General features: G+C 42.9%; 2 protein-coding genes and 1 long non-coding RNA gene across 10 annotated transcripts in view; 1 reads left to right on the top strand and 2 right to left on the bottom strand.

Moving 5' to 3' along the window:
* LOC142077689 (uncharacterized) overlaps positions 1-8,953 on the top strand; it is a 23,079-nt gene extending 14,126 nt beyond the window's left edge. For 2 of the 3 annotated variants that reach the window (XR_012671969.1, XR_012671970.1), the window contains 2 exons: positions 6,381-6,579; positions 8,888-8,953. This is a non-coding gene — a long non-coding RNA (uncharacterized LOC142077689). Of the gene's footprint in view, positions 1-6,380; positions 6,623-8,887 lie in introns of those variants that run through there. The other variant, XR_012671967.1, reaches the window with a different exon arrangement.
* On the bottom strand, positions 6,627-9,814 carry KCNRG (potassium channel regulator). The gene is made up of 2 exons (XM_075139674.1): positions 9,237-9,814; positions 6,627-7,303 (listed from the first exon to the last, which is right to left on the bottom strand). Exons 1-2 carry the CDS (start codon positions 9,812-9,814, stop codon positions 7,051-7,053), a joined length of 831 nt encoding a protein of 276 aa, XP_074995775.1. The 3' UTR covers positions 6,627-7,050.
* On the bottom strand, positions 9,095-17,183 carry TRIM13 (tripartite motif containing 13). Of its 6 annotated transcripts, none has more exons than XM_075139673.1 (2): positions 17,098-17,183; positions 9,095-12,685 (listed from the first exon to the last, which is right to left on the bottom strand). In XM_075139673.1, exon 2 carries the CDS (start codon positions 12,680-12,682, stop codon positions 11,453-11,455), a length of 1,230 nt encoding a protein of 409 aa, XP_074995774.1. In that variant the 5' UTR covers positions 12,683-12,685; positions 17,098-17,183; the 3' UTR covers positions 9,095-11,452. The 6 variants fall into 6 exon arrangements, with proteins under 6 accessions (XP_074995774.1, XP_074995773.1, XP_074995769.1 ...); XM_075139672.1 differs by lacking the exon at positions 17,098-17,183 and adding an exon at positions 16,863-16,929; XM_075139668.1 differs by lacking the exon at positions 17,098-17,183 and adding an exon at positions 16,670-16,773.

The following is a 17,183-nucleotide window of genomic DNA, read 5'->3' as shown; positions in this document are numbered from 1 at the left end:
CCTCTTACTGAATAACAGCAGAAAACATTGCTAGCCTAACTAAAGGTGGCAGAAGGATCTCAGTTACATCAGGAGCCATGCAGTTACAATTTTTCGTTTACATGGTTGACATGGCCATATTAATCATTAAGCCATTAACGTGTTCCAGGGATCCACAGTTTACTGAGGCATCTTCAAAAGATAATGTTTTGAAAAATCATAGGTAGCAAAGGAAAATTATATGGCTTAATGATGGATTTGCAAATGGGGAAAACATAACGTAAACCAGTCTGTTCCAGAAGGTACATTTCCAGTTTATGGAAAATTAGGAACTAACTTACTAATAGGGTTACTGCTCACCATACTGCAACTGGAATTGAAACAAAGGCCACCAACAGGATGTATCCAGTAATTATACAGGAGGCTTACGATCCCAGCGCTGCCAAAGCAGTGCCGGTATTTTGATCTGCAGAGTTTGTCTATTCGGCCACCAAAAGCTTAGCTTCTCTTTCCAGATGTGAGATATCAACGTGACTAGCCCATCTTATGTCTGGGTCCTGCAATGTTTCACTTCATAGCGCAGATGCAGAATGGACCTCCAAGAGAGAAAGGTTGTTCTTCAGGTATGCAAACTATTGATGTAAGATGTCCTGCAGATCCACTTACCTAACACACTGGAAAGAAATAAAACCTCCCTATAGTCTCCTGAATGTTTAAGTCTCCCATCTAAGTCATTCTGTGCCTTTTCCACATTCCTTTAGCAGCTATCACCCACCCATTCATTCACGCCTGTAAGATCTTCTGCTTTTCCTTGTCCGGTGGCATTGAAATTTCTGACAACTCTGTTAACTGTCCTCGCTTTAATACAATAAGTTGTGTCTCTTTGGTCCCACAAAGGCCCGACTCTTTCCAGCTGAATTTTATTCCTTAACTCCCTCTCTGTAATGGGAAAGAAGTGAGTTTGCTGTCTTCTGTGGATCTCTGCTTGCCCTTATCACGTAGCCTTTTCCTCTATTCCACCAGTGACCAGGCCGAGGAACAAGCTGAAGACATAGTAAAAAGACGCAAAGATTAAAGGGCAGAAGGATCAGCATGCCTTCTGTTTATTGTTGAATACAACATTGTAAATAAAACGGTATGTCAGCAATTATTTTATTACTCAGTTTAGTTATCACTGGGGAACAAAAACAAAAACCATAGACCAGTCTTTTCAGAAGGCCCTCAATGAAAGCTACAAACTGCCTTTGAAATTCAAAGAAAATTGAGTTCCTGACTCCAAAGTACTAGTAAAACCCGAGAATTGATGTTTCCAATCTATTGCCTTTTTTTCCAATGGAGATGGAACAATGTTGCAACATTTAATTCTTCACAGTTTCAGCAAGCACTCAGCTGACTGGTGTAGCAGAAACTTGCTTAGAAAGCAAAGCCCTAAATTCATTCTCTAAAGTAGACTTGTACACATTACTCTTTCCAACCTTTAGGGCTACATTCATCATCTTTCTGACCAGAAAGAAGCCACCAATTACCGAACCATTGCATTAGAATGGAAACAGAGTAGAAATGGAGGAAGGATTCTTGGAAAAATTTACACATCAGATCACACCTCAGGGGGTTATTTCAGCAGAAACTACACGATGGTCTAGAAAACCGACATTCCCCTTTTTTTTTAATAGAAGTCAGATTTATTTGTATTTTATGCGATGACTAGTGATTTACATCCCACCCACCCATTTGAGAATATTCAGGGCTCCAGGCATATCTCCAGCCGGTTCCAGACTATTCAAATCATTGTTGGTCCATCCATTTACTAGTCACAACAAGGCCTTCTGTGACTAATTATGGCCTGACTGCAGCAGGAGAGGCAGCTTCAAAGAATGGGAATCTGCAGACGCACTAGCAGTTCCCTTGGTTCCCAAATTCTTTATTTATGTGGATTACATTGAGTTGACAGATTTAACTGGGCTGTTGAAGATATGGTCAGAGAAGCAGAGTCACTCCCTTCCCTTTTATTGTTTTCTGAAGACATAACAGTCATACGCATCTGTCACTAGAGAGAGGAAGTTCTCCATCACTGGACTTGATTTGGGCTTTTATACGCTGTTTCAGTAGCATCTGGGAATAGATCAATATAATATTTGGTAGGGAGTTGTATTTCCTCGTGATGCGCTGTAAATCTTTTATTGTAGATACTCCCACTGTTTATTGTTGAAAATCAATAAAAATAAACCTTGTAAAGTTAAAGCCTGGCAATGGTTCAGCACAAATCAGAGGGAAGGAATAAGAGGCAATGAGTCCCCCGCCCCCTCTTGGATAGCTCCCAGCTTGTTTCCCAATGAATATTCAATAACACTTTCCAGCAATCTGGGAACAAATTTTAAAAAAAAAAATTCAAAGCTATGAACACTTCGGTGTGATCTCAAACAGGACTCCTGATCCACTTTGGCAGCTTTCTGGTACTGAATTCAGCTGTGGATCAAAACGCAGTATCACCCAGATTGTGTGTTGGATATACCTTAGAATTTTCCCCTCCACAGACAGACAAAAGCACATCAGCCTTGCTAGCTCAGATTAAAGGAGTTATTTTTGAGCATTGGAAAACTGGAAACTAACCAAAATAGGTAAAAAGTGGGAACAGCCCAATGTGGAGAAAAGTTTCTCCAAAGTCAGAACAGACTTTGAGATCTTTTTTTGTCCCCAAAAGAGATAAGAAGGACATAAGAGAACTTCCCAGTATGTAAAGAAGCAGACAAAAAGTTACTTACAAGCACAAAAATGTAATCAATTACTATGAAAGGAAGTCAACATGGTGTAAGAACAGGGGGATGGAAAAAGTGTGGTGCCTCTGTTCTGTTGGGATATCCACAAGACTGTATTGATCAGGCCCCTGATAGTGTTGAATATAGAAATACAGGATGAAATCCAACTATAAGGGAGGGAAATGAGTAACATTATAAAATAAGAAAGAAAACAAGAAAGAAAATATAAGACAAATAAGGTGTTGTCTTTCCGAATTGTCTGCCTTTTGCAAATCTAGCAGCAAGCTATCAGACGATCAAGCTATTTAAACAATCTACTTCTGCCATGTAAACTGCAGTCCATGCGGGACAGAGTGACCGCGTTTTCTTACCTTTTAGTTTCCTTTCCCTCTAGCGATTTTCCTGTTCTGGGAGTCCACTTGTGTGTTAAAAAGCAGAAGAGAGCTCACCGCTCACCATAAGTGAGCGAGAGGGCTGCCCCTCAGCGCTACGGCAGGCAATTTCTAGCATCTCAGGCAGTAGAACAGTTTGCACATTTTTGCTGAATCCAAGGAAGAATAAAAAGGCAAATACAGCAGTAAGTTTACTGAAATCAGCAAATTTTGCACCTTCCCAGGAAAAAGGAATTCTCTTGAGAAAGTTGGCAATGACTGGAAGAAGTTGTCAGTGATCACAAATTCCAACTTCACTGGAGAAAAATGTCTAGATGTTTCAAAATCCCATTCCGGTTTAATCAAAAATAGAGCTAGATGTGAGCGATCAGAGCTCCTGGTTCGGTCGTATGCAAAAGCCAACCAAGTCACCAACAATACGCTCCAGTCCGGCAGAGATCTTATTGTGAGATACTAGAGTAGACTTGCCTGCCAAGCTTTGGGTGAAAGTACTCAGTTTAACACATAATCTGGTTTTGACCAGAAGGCTTTTAAAATCACTCAGACTCATAGCCAACCTGGGCTTCCATCAGCCAAATTCATTTCTACTTGTACAACCATTATCTTCTGTGGAAACGCACCATTGTGAACCACTCTGCCGGTGACACACGACGCAGTCTGCTCTCTGCTGCATCACTGCCTGTTCGGGACCTCAGAAGGGAAGGCGCAGTAAAAATATTGGCGGCTACTTGTAAATAACTGCCTCATGCCTGTGGGATGCGCTGCATACCACTCCAAAGAGGGCACAGAAAAATTGCCATCCTGGTTCAGCAACACTTTACAGTAACAGAAATAATCTTGCAAGGTGGAGGGCAGCAGCTACCCAGGCCAGCTGAAGATCCTCCTAGTAAATTGATGCTATTTTTATATTCATTTGTCTGCAAACAAACATACTTTCACCCCTTCCTCTGTGATTACTGCCATTTAGTTATAGCTTGAAGCTACAACACCTGTAGCTACCATGGCTGCTTCCACTTTCTGTATGAAGAAATCCAGGAAGGTGCTTTTCCTTTGAAGAACCAGCTTAATACCAAACTATCTTCATGGTTATCTACTGGTCTCAGTCGGACACTTTCACCAAATTTCTATGAGGTTACTGACACACACACATGCTCTCAAACTTACTTAGGCAACTGGCAGTTAAAAAAAACCCCAACCAAGAGCATTGTGTAAGGGCCTGGTCATGTTCCCTGCAGGTGCACAAGTGACAGAAGGTGACACTTCTCAGTTCAGTGCGAAGTAAGAATAAATGCTAGAAGAACTTTGGGAATCCAAACTTGCTGACAATCATGTGCTTCACTTCAAAAAGACGCACAGTCTCACAGCGAGCCATTACACGACGTCAAAGTAAAGCATATATGGTTCTTTACAGCACAGGGACTTGCACTGGTATGTTTTTCCAGAGCCAAAATATTACATTCATAGAATGATGTTTGGGCTGCATAAAAATTAACCCACGAGGGGAACCAGAAAGTGTTCAGCACTAGCCCATCACAAGTTGTTACTGAAATGGTTGTACCGAATATTCATTTTGCCAAAGCCATGGAGTATGAGTGATGGCACAGGTTAAAACCCCAGGGCTTTTTAAAACTGGAAATATTTCATATTTTCTTTCACTTTATTTAAAAAAAAGTAATCCAAACTTCAATTTTCAAAGTGGGTGCAAGGAAAATAAACTCACTACTTCTGCGGTAGGTGAAGTGGACTAATTTTGTTACTACAAGGAGTTCTGAAACTGGTCTCAGTTTACACTGCTGCTATCAGCCATCATTGAAGGTGTGATGTTTAAATACAGCCTCAAGTCCTTTTTTTTTCCTTTCCCTGTAAAAAGTTGTCACTTTTGTCTTGTGTTTCTTGCTATTATTGGCAAGTCTCTTCACCAACAATATTCCCAGTCACTGACTCACTCAATACTCATCATTATTGGTTTCAGTTTTATCCCAATTTGAGGAATGGGGACTTTTCTGGAAGGTCAGTACACGGACCTCAAAATGAACTTAGAAAACAAGTAGCGTTGTCTTTGTAGTACAGCAACCTGTCGGGACAGTCATCCCATACAGCTTGTCTGCTCTGTCACCTGAATGCTGCCATCAGCAGTCTGACCTCAAAGTCCACCATGATAAGCCTTCTGACACAGACCTTCACAGAAGGTCTTCACAGAATTGTAGAACAGGCCAGGCTGGAAGGGACCTCGAAAGATCATCTGGTCCGACCTTTCGTGGGAAAGGGAGCCTAGATGAGATTATCTAGCACCCTGTCCAGCCGCATCTTGAAAACCTCCAGCGATGGGGATTCCACCAATCCCTGGGGAGGTTGTTGCAGTGAATGATGGTTCTCACTGTAAAAAATGTCTTATATCAAGACAAATATGAACATATTGACATTATTGACAAAAAAAATCTCATTTGAACTGAAAGCATCCACTCCTATGTTCCTCAACTTTTGTTATATTATATAACCTGTAAGCAGCTTAGGAGATGTCGTCCCATAATCACGTTATTCTCAACCCAGAAAGCTCTAGTACAAGCGAAGAGGACCTCACTGTTGCCGCTGAACTTGTGTCAAGCTAAAATGTTCTACAGCAGTAGCAAAAGAAAAGAGATGTCCGATAGTGGCACCGCCAGTCGGGGAAGATCCATTTCATTGAAACTCCTAAGGGCAAGAAACAGACGGGTGATTCCCACCACCACCCCCACTTTTAAGTGCTGCAAATAAAATAATAAATTCACATTTTAAAGCTAGTGAAAAGCCAGACCTAATTAGTCAGCCAAGAAAGCCCAAACGAGCTCTGCTTGGCTGTTTGTAACTTTGGAAAGACAGTGTTTTATCAACAACAAAAGTCGGATTCAAATAATGAATCCTTGAAGTTATTGCTATCTTCTTTCCTTGCCTTGAAGGGAGGACAAAAGATTCCTAATTTATAAGGCCTCGTTAACCTACCTCTCCTGGTACCTGAGCTAATTTTGGTATCTTTACAAAGCATTGTACAGGGCTAACATTCCCAAGGCTTTTAAAGCCACTTCTGCCAAGCCTTCCTCCTAAATATGTTTTGCATTTAACAAGCGTTAAGAAATCTTTTGTACCATTTTGTTTAAAATTGTACTAACTTTTCTATCTGAAGGACTGTTTATCACTTTTTCATTCTTTTTATAGTTAAAGCTCTAAAAATTAACCGGCCCTTTGTTCACAAAGACCTTTATCATTTAATTCTCAGCACTGACAAAGAGCTTAATGCCTTTGGAGTAGAAGGAGAGGACAGAGGAGTATTCTGCAAGAGACAGTAACACGTTATTTCACAGACACTTGCGGTGGCTTCACAAAGCCACTTTCTCATGTCTGGAGCCACACAGCAATACAACTTGGGATGTTTCCGTCACGTTGCTTTCAGCTACTGCAAGAGAATCTGTGTATGTGTATCTTTTGACAGTAGAAGAAATATTCAATCGTTGAGGTTTGCATTCCTCCTGCAGCCAAACTGTTAGGATGACAGTTGTGTCACGCTTTATTTCTACATGTATTATCATGTATTTAAAATCTACTTACAGATTAGCATAGAACATAAAAACGATTTTCTAGAAGGAATGGCTGATTTTTTGTGAGTCCTAATATAAATTTTAGCCACAGAGAAAAACAAAAACCACCCTTGAAAATGCTGGAATCTGGTCCACAAAACCAGTATTGAATCTGTGGTTCTTTTATTTAGAGTTGAAGAGGGTGGAGCGGTAAAAGACAGGAAAGCAATTTTTTTTTCCAAATACTTGAAAAAAAAAAATTGTTTGTTTGTTACTTCCCTCAATAGTTGCAGTTTCAAACAAGGCAACAAAAAAAGGCCACTAGTGCTGACACACCCCTCTTCCACCTTCAAAAGATGAAAGGAAAAGCCTTTATTTCCCTTTCTGCACTTGGCTTCTCTTTGCCTGTGCTACTCCGGAGCTCCCTGGGGTTTGGTTCACTGTGACGGTAAGGCCTGCTCCCCTCTTCATCCTTTCAAAACTGTAGCATTTGATTTTTTCTTCACTGGAGACTGTCTTGGTGCTTATGAGGCGAAATCCATCTTTGAGTAAAGTGTCAAGCAGCAGGCCTAGCACATTAGTACCGTTAATCAGCTTTCTATTGTCAGGCTTTATGGAAACATACCTAAAATAAAAAAAAGCAGTTACAACACACTTTAATTACTTCCTGAAGGATGGAATCAATTTTTTTTTAAAAACAAACCAGGTCCTCAGACGGTGCAGGTCAGCACAGTTGCACGGGTTTACAGCAAGCAAGGTTCCAGATATTTTTTTCCTCCTTTGAGGACAATTTAACTCTTTCCCTCATTATAAGAACAGTAATTCTCAGTTCATCCAGCTACATGTTGGGGAAGAAGCACTTCTCTTTCACCCCCACTCCAAAACTTACTTTCTTAAGCAATAGATGTGATAACCTCCATCTCATTTCATTTAATGGAAGAGAAGTGAATGGCATGCTCTATACAATGCTGCAACAGTTTTTCAGGTAAGAGTAAATGATGGAAAGGACAGTGAAGTCACATCCACCCCAACAGCATCCCTTTTCATTACACGGGATCTCTCTCTACAAACAGTGACATTTATTGCAAAGTTACCTTGTACAGCAGGTCTTGTGGTAACAAGTACGAAAATCATTTTCACATTGCCTCAAATGATTTTACTTGATATAAAGTACAGTTTAAGAATCTATCCAGACATTGCAAGGAACAGAAGTCAGGTAAAAATACTATTACAAAATACGTAAGCTGAGAGGGGTGAAACTGTTCCACAGTTCACAGGAAAGTACACCAAACATTCATGGAAAGCACAAAAAAGGTGCAAGAGTCCATGTCACTACAAAGACTAAGTCGACAGAAATTCAGCAGGCAACTTAATCAAACTTGACTTGTTTCATTACTCAAGATAAGCTTTTCTATTGATCTGCAGAGGAAAATTTTTATCAAGTCTGAAGAAATAAAGGAAAGAATCAGGAATATTTTCCCCACTATTTAAGTTGCCATAACCTACTCAATAAATTGTTAGTCTATTAAAATCAGTAATACATTATAAAGTTGAGGTTTGGCACATAAATATATGCTGCTCTGCAAATGCAAAGTAGTTTTTCTTCTACTTGCTTAGCTAAAGAAAGCTAGAAGAAAGATAAACTTTATTCTTTTTTTTTTTTTAAATCATCAAAAGACTGCTGCGTTGATTCATATATTCAGAGAGAATAACCCTTTTGGAAATATTTCAATGAAATTTCCATAAAATTCCAGATGTTCTAACAGCCACAGAGGACAAATTAAGTTACATTTTCTTATACAGTAAGAACGTGTCTCCATACAATAGAGACATCCAGCAAAAGCTTTTTTAAAAAATGTAAGTTGTCATTAGAATACAATACTCCTATCACAAAAATCACTGATATACAGTAATCTTAATAAAAACAGAACCTGGCTCTGAATTCAAAGAAAACCCACTGTGTAGCATATAGTTAATAATCTACCCCTTGTCCCTCCCCCCAATAAAAGGCTCTACAAAAACTTTCCAGTCCCTGAATTGTAATCTTAGTTCTACTGGTGTTTTCAACCCTGTTTAGGCGTTCTTTTTTTCCTCTTTTCCATACGAAAGTTGTTTGGACCATGAGCTAGTGGAGATTTTAGGCTTCTCCAGTAGTTCACTCCTTATTTATTTTGTTTCCTTCGCTTCATTTTACTCTGTGTTTTTCAAGTCTTCTGGAACGTCATTGATGCTGTGAAATTCTAAAGCCTGGGAGAATGAGTGAGGAGGAAAGGGCAGAGAGAGAGAAAGACCCAACAGAACTCAAAAACAAGCATCAAGAACAGTATTTTAGAAAGTTGAAGAACAGGCCAATCAGTGTAACAGAAATTAAACTGGGTATTTCAGAACTAGAAAAAGATAACATTAAACTAGCAGAAAGAAGGAAAAATATTTATTTTCTCTCAGACAGCTGTCCGATAGTTTCTTTAAAATGGACTTTGCTAGCACGTGGCCTGTACTTCATGAACTAGAAGTCAAGAAGACATTTCCATAATGAGAAGTCACACTAGGGAGAGTACCTGGCCACAAACTGGTCACCAGCAGAGTAGTCAGTACCACACTGAAAAGCCATGTCGTGATGAGAAGGTCTTTCCAAAGGAAGCGGAATGAGTGGTTTCTGAGAAGGAAAAGGGGTGTTCCAGCTCTGTCTTGACTGCTGCCCTGTAAACACAGTGATCTGTTCAGCTAGTGTCTCAACAGTGGTACTGCAGGAACCAAAGATCCGGAAAAAGGACAGCATCTCTTGGAGAAAAAAGTGCACTTCCAAGATCTCCAGCCTCGGCTTCAGCAAGTGTTCCTGGCTCAGGAGGTCGGCCAGAGGGTAGAGCCCATAGAATTCTGCTTCTCTCTGCAGCCTCTGATAGTCTGAGAAATCAGTAGGTAAGGAGACCTGAAGAGTCCTCAAGAAGTCCATGATGTAACTAAACAAAGTTCCATCTCTGTCCACAAAAAACTCGCCATTCACCAGTTTAAATTCCCGGTCATCATCGTTCAACATCCGCGCTAGCCTGGACTCAGGGAACTGCTGCAAGGTAGAAGCCCGGGTTACAAATCTCACACCTCCCACGCTCAGAACGACCAGCTCTCGGTTACTCATCGCTATCTCAGGCACTCAAGAATTGTAACTCTCTGATCTACGTGTTTGTGACTTGGATCTTTCCTAAACAGCAAGGCATCTGCAGCTGCAAGAACCATTCAGTGCTTTCAGCAAGTGTTTGGAGTGAGGTGTGGAGCAGCGACAGGATTCCCAGGCAACAAAGATGTAAATATCATGTACAATAGTTTTGTTTGCAGGGTTTGGTTGCTTGGAAACTTTGATTCTTGGAATTTAATGTTTTATTTTTGAAATGAACAGCTTGCAAGGACTACTGGAAGACAGTGAATTGACCGTGACAGCTTATTAAACCTTGAGAGAGGCCAACGAATATCCCCAAAGTATGGCACGCATTACATCTGTTTCCCGGAAATGTCAACTAGATGTTTTCATTCCATATAATGCTGTTCATAGGACCACTGCAAAAAGAGGTTAGATGTGCTTCAAGCAATACATTTCAGTATCATGTGCTCTTAAAGAAGGGCACTTCAGAGAACTCAAGCTTACAGTTCACTTTAAATCACGGCCAAGTCAATACACTCAGAAAATTCAACTAATTCCTGAATCAAGGTACACGAAAATACATTGCTAAAGCACTTCCAAACACCAACAACATCCATGCTCCTGTCATGTTACGCACTCTGTTCCAAGGAATCATCCCATCATTTTTCTTGGCTTTCGGAATTACAATCTGGAGAGACAGAGAGGGACAGGAGAGAAACTACTCTACCTGCCACCTTTGCAGGGCTAGAGCGCAAGCTGCCTTCCTGTGGCTGACCCATACGTGCCTTCCACCGCACTAAACTGTTTACATTAAGGCCACATTTTAAGAAAGTGTGGCTTCAGAGAAACATGGATCTAACGAGACAGCGCAGTTACCCCAACAATTTGATGTTGGAAAAGTAGACTGCAAAGTACGTACTATCTGCAAAGTACACACTGTCTTGCAGCTTGTTCTTCTCTTACCAACCTCAGCTGATTTCTCTTTACCCCTAGAATTTATGCTTGCCCTGAAGATATATTTTTGTATAGAACATGTAAACAATAACCAGTATCTACAGTAATCTGAATGCACAGGATAATTACAACATTTGGTTATATAAAAAAATACATCTATCTATTTCAGTGAGAAGTAACATCCTCAGGTAGAAAGTGGTTCCAGAACGTGAATGATGCACTCTGTATTTTGCAGTGGAGGCGCAGTCCTCAACAACCTCTCGGTACAGCGCTCTTCTCAACCACAACTGTTCTTTCTCTTTCCAAACCACCTCCCAGTTAGAAAAAAAATTTTTTTAACTATGACCTTTTAGGAAGTGACACTTTTTATCTTACTCTACAATTACATTATCATTAAACTAAGTACACAGTTTGGCCCTATATGTTGGTAAGAAAAATGATTTACAGTGAATAATATTCCCATAATCACCACTGAAAGAAGAATCCAGAAACAATGTGTTTTTCAAAGCTCCATTTCATCTTTCAGTTTATCAGTGCTCAAACTATGTGAACAGTATGAATGTTTTGGAAACATTTTGAATCTTTGAATGTTTTCACTGGAAGTCTTAAAAAACCAATTAATTTTAAGAAGTTCTATGTTTTCTTCATCAGATCTCTCTTAGTTCTTATATTTCAGCAGGGACTTCACAACAGTTTATATTTGCACACAAACTGTGCAACATTATCCAGTACAACCAACGTATAGTTTTTACACTTTTCTCTTAGAAGTGAAGCTCCATCTGTCATCTGTTCCCAGTAAAAGACTGCATGATCTGCTATCTCCACTGTATCTGCCAAATAGGACAAGCTAATTGTAAAGAATTGAGATTTCCAGCACTGGAGATTGTCAACAACTGACTCCACAAAGGACATTCTGGTGACAGCCAGAGTAAGCAAGCAAATAAGAGAGGTCACTATAAATCTGCGCGAAAAGACTGAGGGAATCTTGAATTTAAGAGTGTTGTTTTCCTGAGGCAAGGAAAGTTTGTCCACATCAACTAGTTTTATTCCATTCCACTGGCTGGTATCAAAGCTCTTCATTGTTGGGCTGATGTCCACATTGGAACAAGGTAAAGGGGTTTCTTTGAGCACCTTGATTTTTTCCCTGAATTCCTGCATCTGTTGCAGAAATATAATGGGTTCAGACACATCTTTGAAGGCCTCCGCGATGTTAAAAGCCATCCGTTGCTCTTGCAGAATTGTGTTCAGTTTATTGATTTCTGGATCATAGGCCTGCATCACTGCAAGCTTCATGGTCTCAAAGTCAGAGAGAATCTCATTTCGCTTCTGCTCCAGCGTGTGCTGCAGCTTCTCAAAGAACTCCTTCACTTTGTCAGAATCTTTGGTCAGCATCTGCAGAGCTTTCCTCTTACTGGTTTCTAAGGTATCCAGCCGCGAGAGGGCATCTCCACAACGCCAAGTTTCAAAGCCCTGAAACAGGGTTTCAAAAGCCCGCTTCTCCTGGGAATAAGCTTCTTCAATAGAACAGAACACGTGCTTTGTGTGGTCACCACGGGTGGCACAAACCCCACAGATGAGCTGCATGTCTGTCCGGCAAAAAATGTTAAGGGGTTGCCCGCTGTGCACTTTGCACACAGGCATTTTCGGAGTTACTTTGATTTTGTTATACTTCTCCACAATACCTTTCAGGGAATAGTTGACTTGCAAGCTGTTGACTCCAGTAACGGGAGTTTCCTTCCTGCACGTGGGGCATTTGAAAGGGGATGGCCTCCAAAGCACATTCCGCACGTTTCCCTCAAGAATTCCTTCCAGACACTTTCTGCAGAAATTGTGTGAACAGGGCAGGACACGAGGATCATCAAACAGGCTACAGCAAATGGGACAGGTGAGATCTTCCTCTAGGAGCTCCATCATATCCTAGGAAAGAGAAGAAAGATGCCAACAGATATTATAAAATGCAATTCTCCTCCAGGGAAACCATGCAAAAACCAATCTCCGTCCAAGACACGGCTCAGTGAGAAAAGGATCTACGTTTTTCTTGAATATCCTTAAGACAGATCCTCTGCTGGGTTCTTGCAACCACTCCAGTTAGCTGTGGTATCTGGCCACCAGATGGCAGGCACAAGAACAGCTCAGTGTCCAGGCAGAACCATTTTTGGATTCTCAGATAGAAATGCAGGAAGAAAAGGCCTGCCAAACCCAGCAAGGACTTTGAATGAAAATAACTCATGTACTCGTAATAACAGTTCAAGACTTACATCTTTCTCCACTGATGCAATACCCAGAAACTGGATTTTCACAAAAGAGATCCAGCCGATAAGCCCTGCTAAGATGTGATTACTCTCTGCTTGCTCAACTCATCCAAAGCTTACAGTTTCAAACCCCATGCACCGCTACTGTAAGAATGCAATATTAAAGGTGACTGAAAAAGCCCAGCTTCAGAATTTCTTCAGCTGAAGAATATGTGATGTGGCTTTTTGCTCTACCTGCAAAGACAAAGGGGAGTCACCACTCACTTTAAAAGTTAGCTTTTCTCTTGCTCCTGCAAAATTTGTAAATAACCAAGTGAATGTTGAGCTACTCAGAACAAAATTAAAATACTTCAAAGAACAACTGCCCATAATCCTTGATAATTCATCATGAAACAAAACTGTTAACCATTTTCACTCATCTGCAATCTCTATTTCCAATTCCATTCTCACAGCATTCATGCCTCAGCAATTTCTTTTTGTGGACAGGACCTACAGGAAGAGGATTTATCATGTAAAATCCTTTACTTTTAGGACGAGAGGAAATGGCCTCAAGTTGCGCCCAAGGGAGGTTTTCACTGGACATTAGGAGAAATTTCTTTACTGAAAGAGTGGTCAGGCCTTGGAACAGGCTGCCCAGGGAACTGGTTGAGTCACCATCCCTGGAAGTATTTAAAAGACGTGTAGATGAGGCGCTTAGGGACATGGTGTCGTGGGCATGGTGGTGTTGGGTTGACGGTTGGACTCGATGATCTTAGAGGTCTTAGATGCAGACACCTTATAATTTACAGCATGCTCTAAGAAAACAAATAGCTAATGAAGACCAAAAAAGGTCATGGTTTGTATTAGCCAAAACTCTCAAACACTTAATTTAAAGCTATAATTAGAAATATGCTTCCCTTGTATAAATTCCTTCCATATTATACAATATGTATTCATACATATATGTAATAAAATTCCTTTTATAAATTAAAAGTTGTATCACAAAAAAAATCATTAAAGTAGTCCTGTGACATTAAGGCATATGAATGAGCTCTTCTAATTAGCGTTCATGTTATTACTAAGGTTCCATTCCCCTCAAAGAGCTATGAGTGGCAAATGTAGGAGCCAAGAGGAGAGCTGCAAGGGAAGATCCATGCCGCACAGGACAAGAAGAGCAATAAAATCAACACCAAAGCAAAGATAACTACAGGGAAGAAAGGCAAGGTCAATTCTGAGTTTCTTTCACAAAAGGACAGATACAGTCCCAGCAAGACTTCACAGTAAAGAGCCATCTTGAGAGGTACAGGCAAACCTTCCACTCTTCGCCAGTGACGAGGAGGAGGGGTATTCCCTGTGCTTGTTTGGATAAGGAGAGTTTGAAAAAGTTGCCAGCTTTTCTACTCATCCCCAGGACTAATGACACCATTTACCACCTAAGGTTTCCTATAAGACCGCAAATCCCATTCAGAAACTTCGTTTTCTGTGACAAGAAAGTCATTTTGAAGTGCCTCTCAATGCTAGAACAACCAAGGTTTCTCTTCCATCCTCTTCCTACTGCTAAAAAGCACGGGATGACAGGAAGAGGATGATTTTGCCTCATACTTTTGAGTCTTCCTCCTTATGAATAGTTCCCTCTTTCCAACTTGTAGTCACAGCTTTTAGCCATGATAGCAGCACAAAGATCAGTTTTGCTCATGTGTTAAGAGGATAATAACTACAAAACTAAAATGACAGTTCTCCATCTTTTAGTAAATGGAAATTCACAGTGCAGAAAATATTTGCTCTGGTCCGTCTCCTTTACCAGGGAGGATTTTACTTCTTAGTTAGGGAGCTGGAAAAGCAGCTTTGCATGCCTGACAGTGAGGACTACAAACCACTGCAGAAAATGCTTACTACAACACGTTCCATCAAAATTGCAGGACAAACATTGAAGACTTTCATGCTCCTAAAAATACAAAAAACATATACAAAAAGGTTTCATGATCCAAATAAAACTGTCCCGGTGCATTCCAACCTCACTTATCCAATTAAATAATTATGCTTTATAAATATAACTGAATGTCAAAACCATTATATGACATCATTAAAAACCTAGGATTTTAAAAAAGGAAATGGGCAAGTCTATGAGGTTTTTTTCCCCCCTCTTACACCACCAGTAACACCAAACCAAAAATACTGAAAACTTGTATGACTGGTTGGGACAGCTGACCTTGTGTCTTCTTTAGGACATTAATTTCAGAGAGTAAGTTGCCTGTGGACTGAAACAACCCTTTGTATTAGCAACTTATTTGTGTGAGGAACTACAGCAACATTTCAAGTTTCTCATTGGGAATTTCTCTGTGTAACTTCTGATCCAGGTTTGGATGGCCCTGGAATTCCCCACTCGTAGCACACGGACCAAAAGGCACAGCAGTTTCTTCCTTCGATGGAGCTACATAAACTTTCTGGGTACAAACCCAGAAAGCTGATGTCATCCATCAGAAAGAGCAACTTGCACAGTTTTATCATTAGGAGGAAGAATGGCAAAACAACCACAGCAGCTTTTTCCCACTCTCCACAGAGAAATTAATCTAGCATGCTTCTCAGCACAGAAGTTGGGTTTATCAGCCAGCAGCAGGCTGAAAGCAAAACCAAAATTTCACCAAGCTTCAAACAAAACAAAAAGATAGCTCTTGTATTACAAGTTTCCTGCAATGGTGTGTAAGTATTCTAAATAAAACTTGACCAAGTCAGGCTGCATTTCCACAAGCAGTTGAGCTAGTCACCTCCCTTCCTTTGCAGGGTCCCCAGTCCTTGTCAGGACCTCCTATGAGCAATTTCACCAGCCTTCTGTCAGATTGGTGTGTTCAATCAGCCCAAAAAAAGGGTCCCGCGGAGATAAGGCAGGAGGAAGGGAGATGGGAGCTCCTCCTTCCAGCAGCAACGAGCTTTACTCTGCTCACCCCATCGAGAGGAACCGCAACCTAATGGAGGGTCAGTGTAGACATTTTAGCATGGAACGATTGACCTCCAGGTGCAGTACCTTTAAACCTGTTATTTCATGACCAAAGGTTTTTCCAGAAGTACCAGGTAGATCCAACACATTCAGCCTTCAGAAAGTTAGAAAGGCCTGGAGAAATAAGCAATTCTGGTTCAGTGCAGTTACGGCCCCAGTAACACCGTTTCATCGACTCGGTTTGACAATCTGCCGAGAGCAGGACACAGGGGCAGCGCCAACGCACACTCCTGCGCTCACCTCCTTGTTCCTCTGTCCGGGCAGGAGCTCCCTCACTGCTTTTGGTTACAACCCCCCTCCTGCCAGGGAAGGACCCCCGGCACCCGCCCAAACGATGGCATTCCTGCCAGGCCCGGCCGCGCTCCCCAGCCGCCGGCCATGGCCTCCCCGGGGATCACAGCCGCTCCGTCGGGCACCGCGGCTCGCGGGGGGCGGCCCTCGGAGTCACCCTGACCCCCGCGAAGAATAAACTGGCAGCGGGGCTTACGCGGGAGGAGGGCTGGGAGCGAAACCCACGACCCTGGCCCCGGCCGCAGCCTGCCTCCGGCGGCCGGGAGCAGCCCGCCGCGCCGCCGCCTCACAATGCCGCGGCCTTCCCTCGCCCAGCCGGGCCTGCCCCTCCTGCCGCCGGCGCCCCCGGCGCGGTCCGCGCCGCCACCGGCCGCCGCTACTCACCATCCCGGGCCGGGGCTCGCGGAGAAGCCGGCGGGAGGCGGAGGGAGCGGGCTGCCTCGGCCGCCCACACCGCGCGGCGCCGCGGCCGGCCGCCGCCGCCGCCCCCCTCCGGGCCCGAGGCTGCCGGCCGCCGCTCCCGTCCCCCGCCGCTCGGCTCGGCCCAGCCCGGCCCGGCCCGGCGCCCCCCTCTCACCTCGGCGGGCCGCGGCGGCGCGGTCAGCGGCAGCAGGCGATGCCGAGGGCCGCCATCCGCCGGCCGCCCCGCCGCACGCCCCTCCTCGCCGCGCCCCGCCGCCGCCGCTCGGCCCAAGAGGGGTGGGCAGGCCCCGACCTCGGCCCCGGCCCCAACCCCGGCCCCGGCCCCGGCCCGCAGAAGCGATCGGCCGGGAGATGCTGCCCACCGGTCCGGAGGGGGTGCGCCCACCCACCTTGGCTTGCGGCCGCCGATCCGGGCCGGGGCAGGAGCTGCTGCGGCTCGCCCTCCTCCGCTTGCCTGCGGCAAGAAAAGCCCCCG

Source organism: Calonectris borealis, chromosome 1 (assembly GCF_964195595.1).
Source record: "Calonectris borealis chromosome 1, bCalBor7.hap1.2, whole genome shotgun sequence".
NCBI classification, from domain to species: Eukaryota; Metazoa; Chordata; class Aves; order Procellariiformes; family Procellariidae; genus Calonectris; species Calonectris borealis.
The sequence above is the reverse complement of the archived record's forward strand: the minus strand, read 5'-3'. Positions and strand labels throughout refer to the sequence as shown.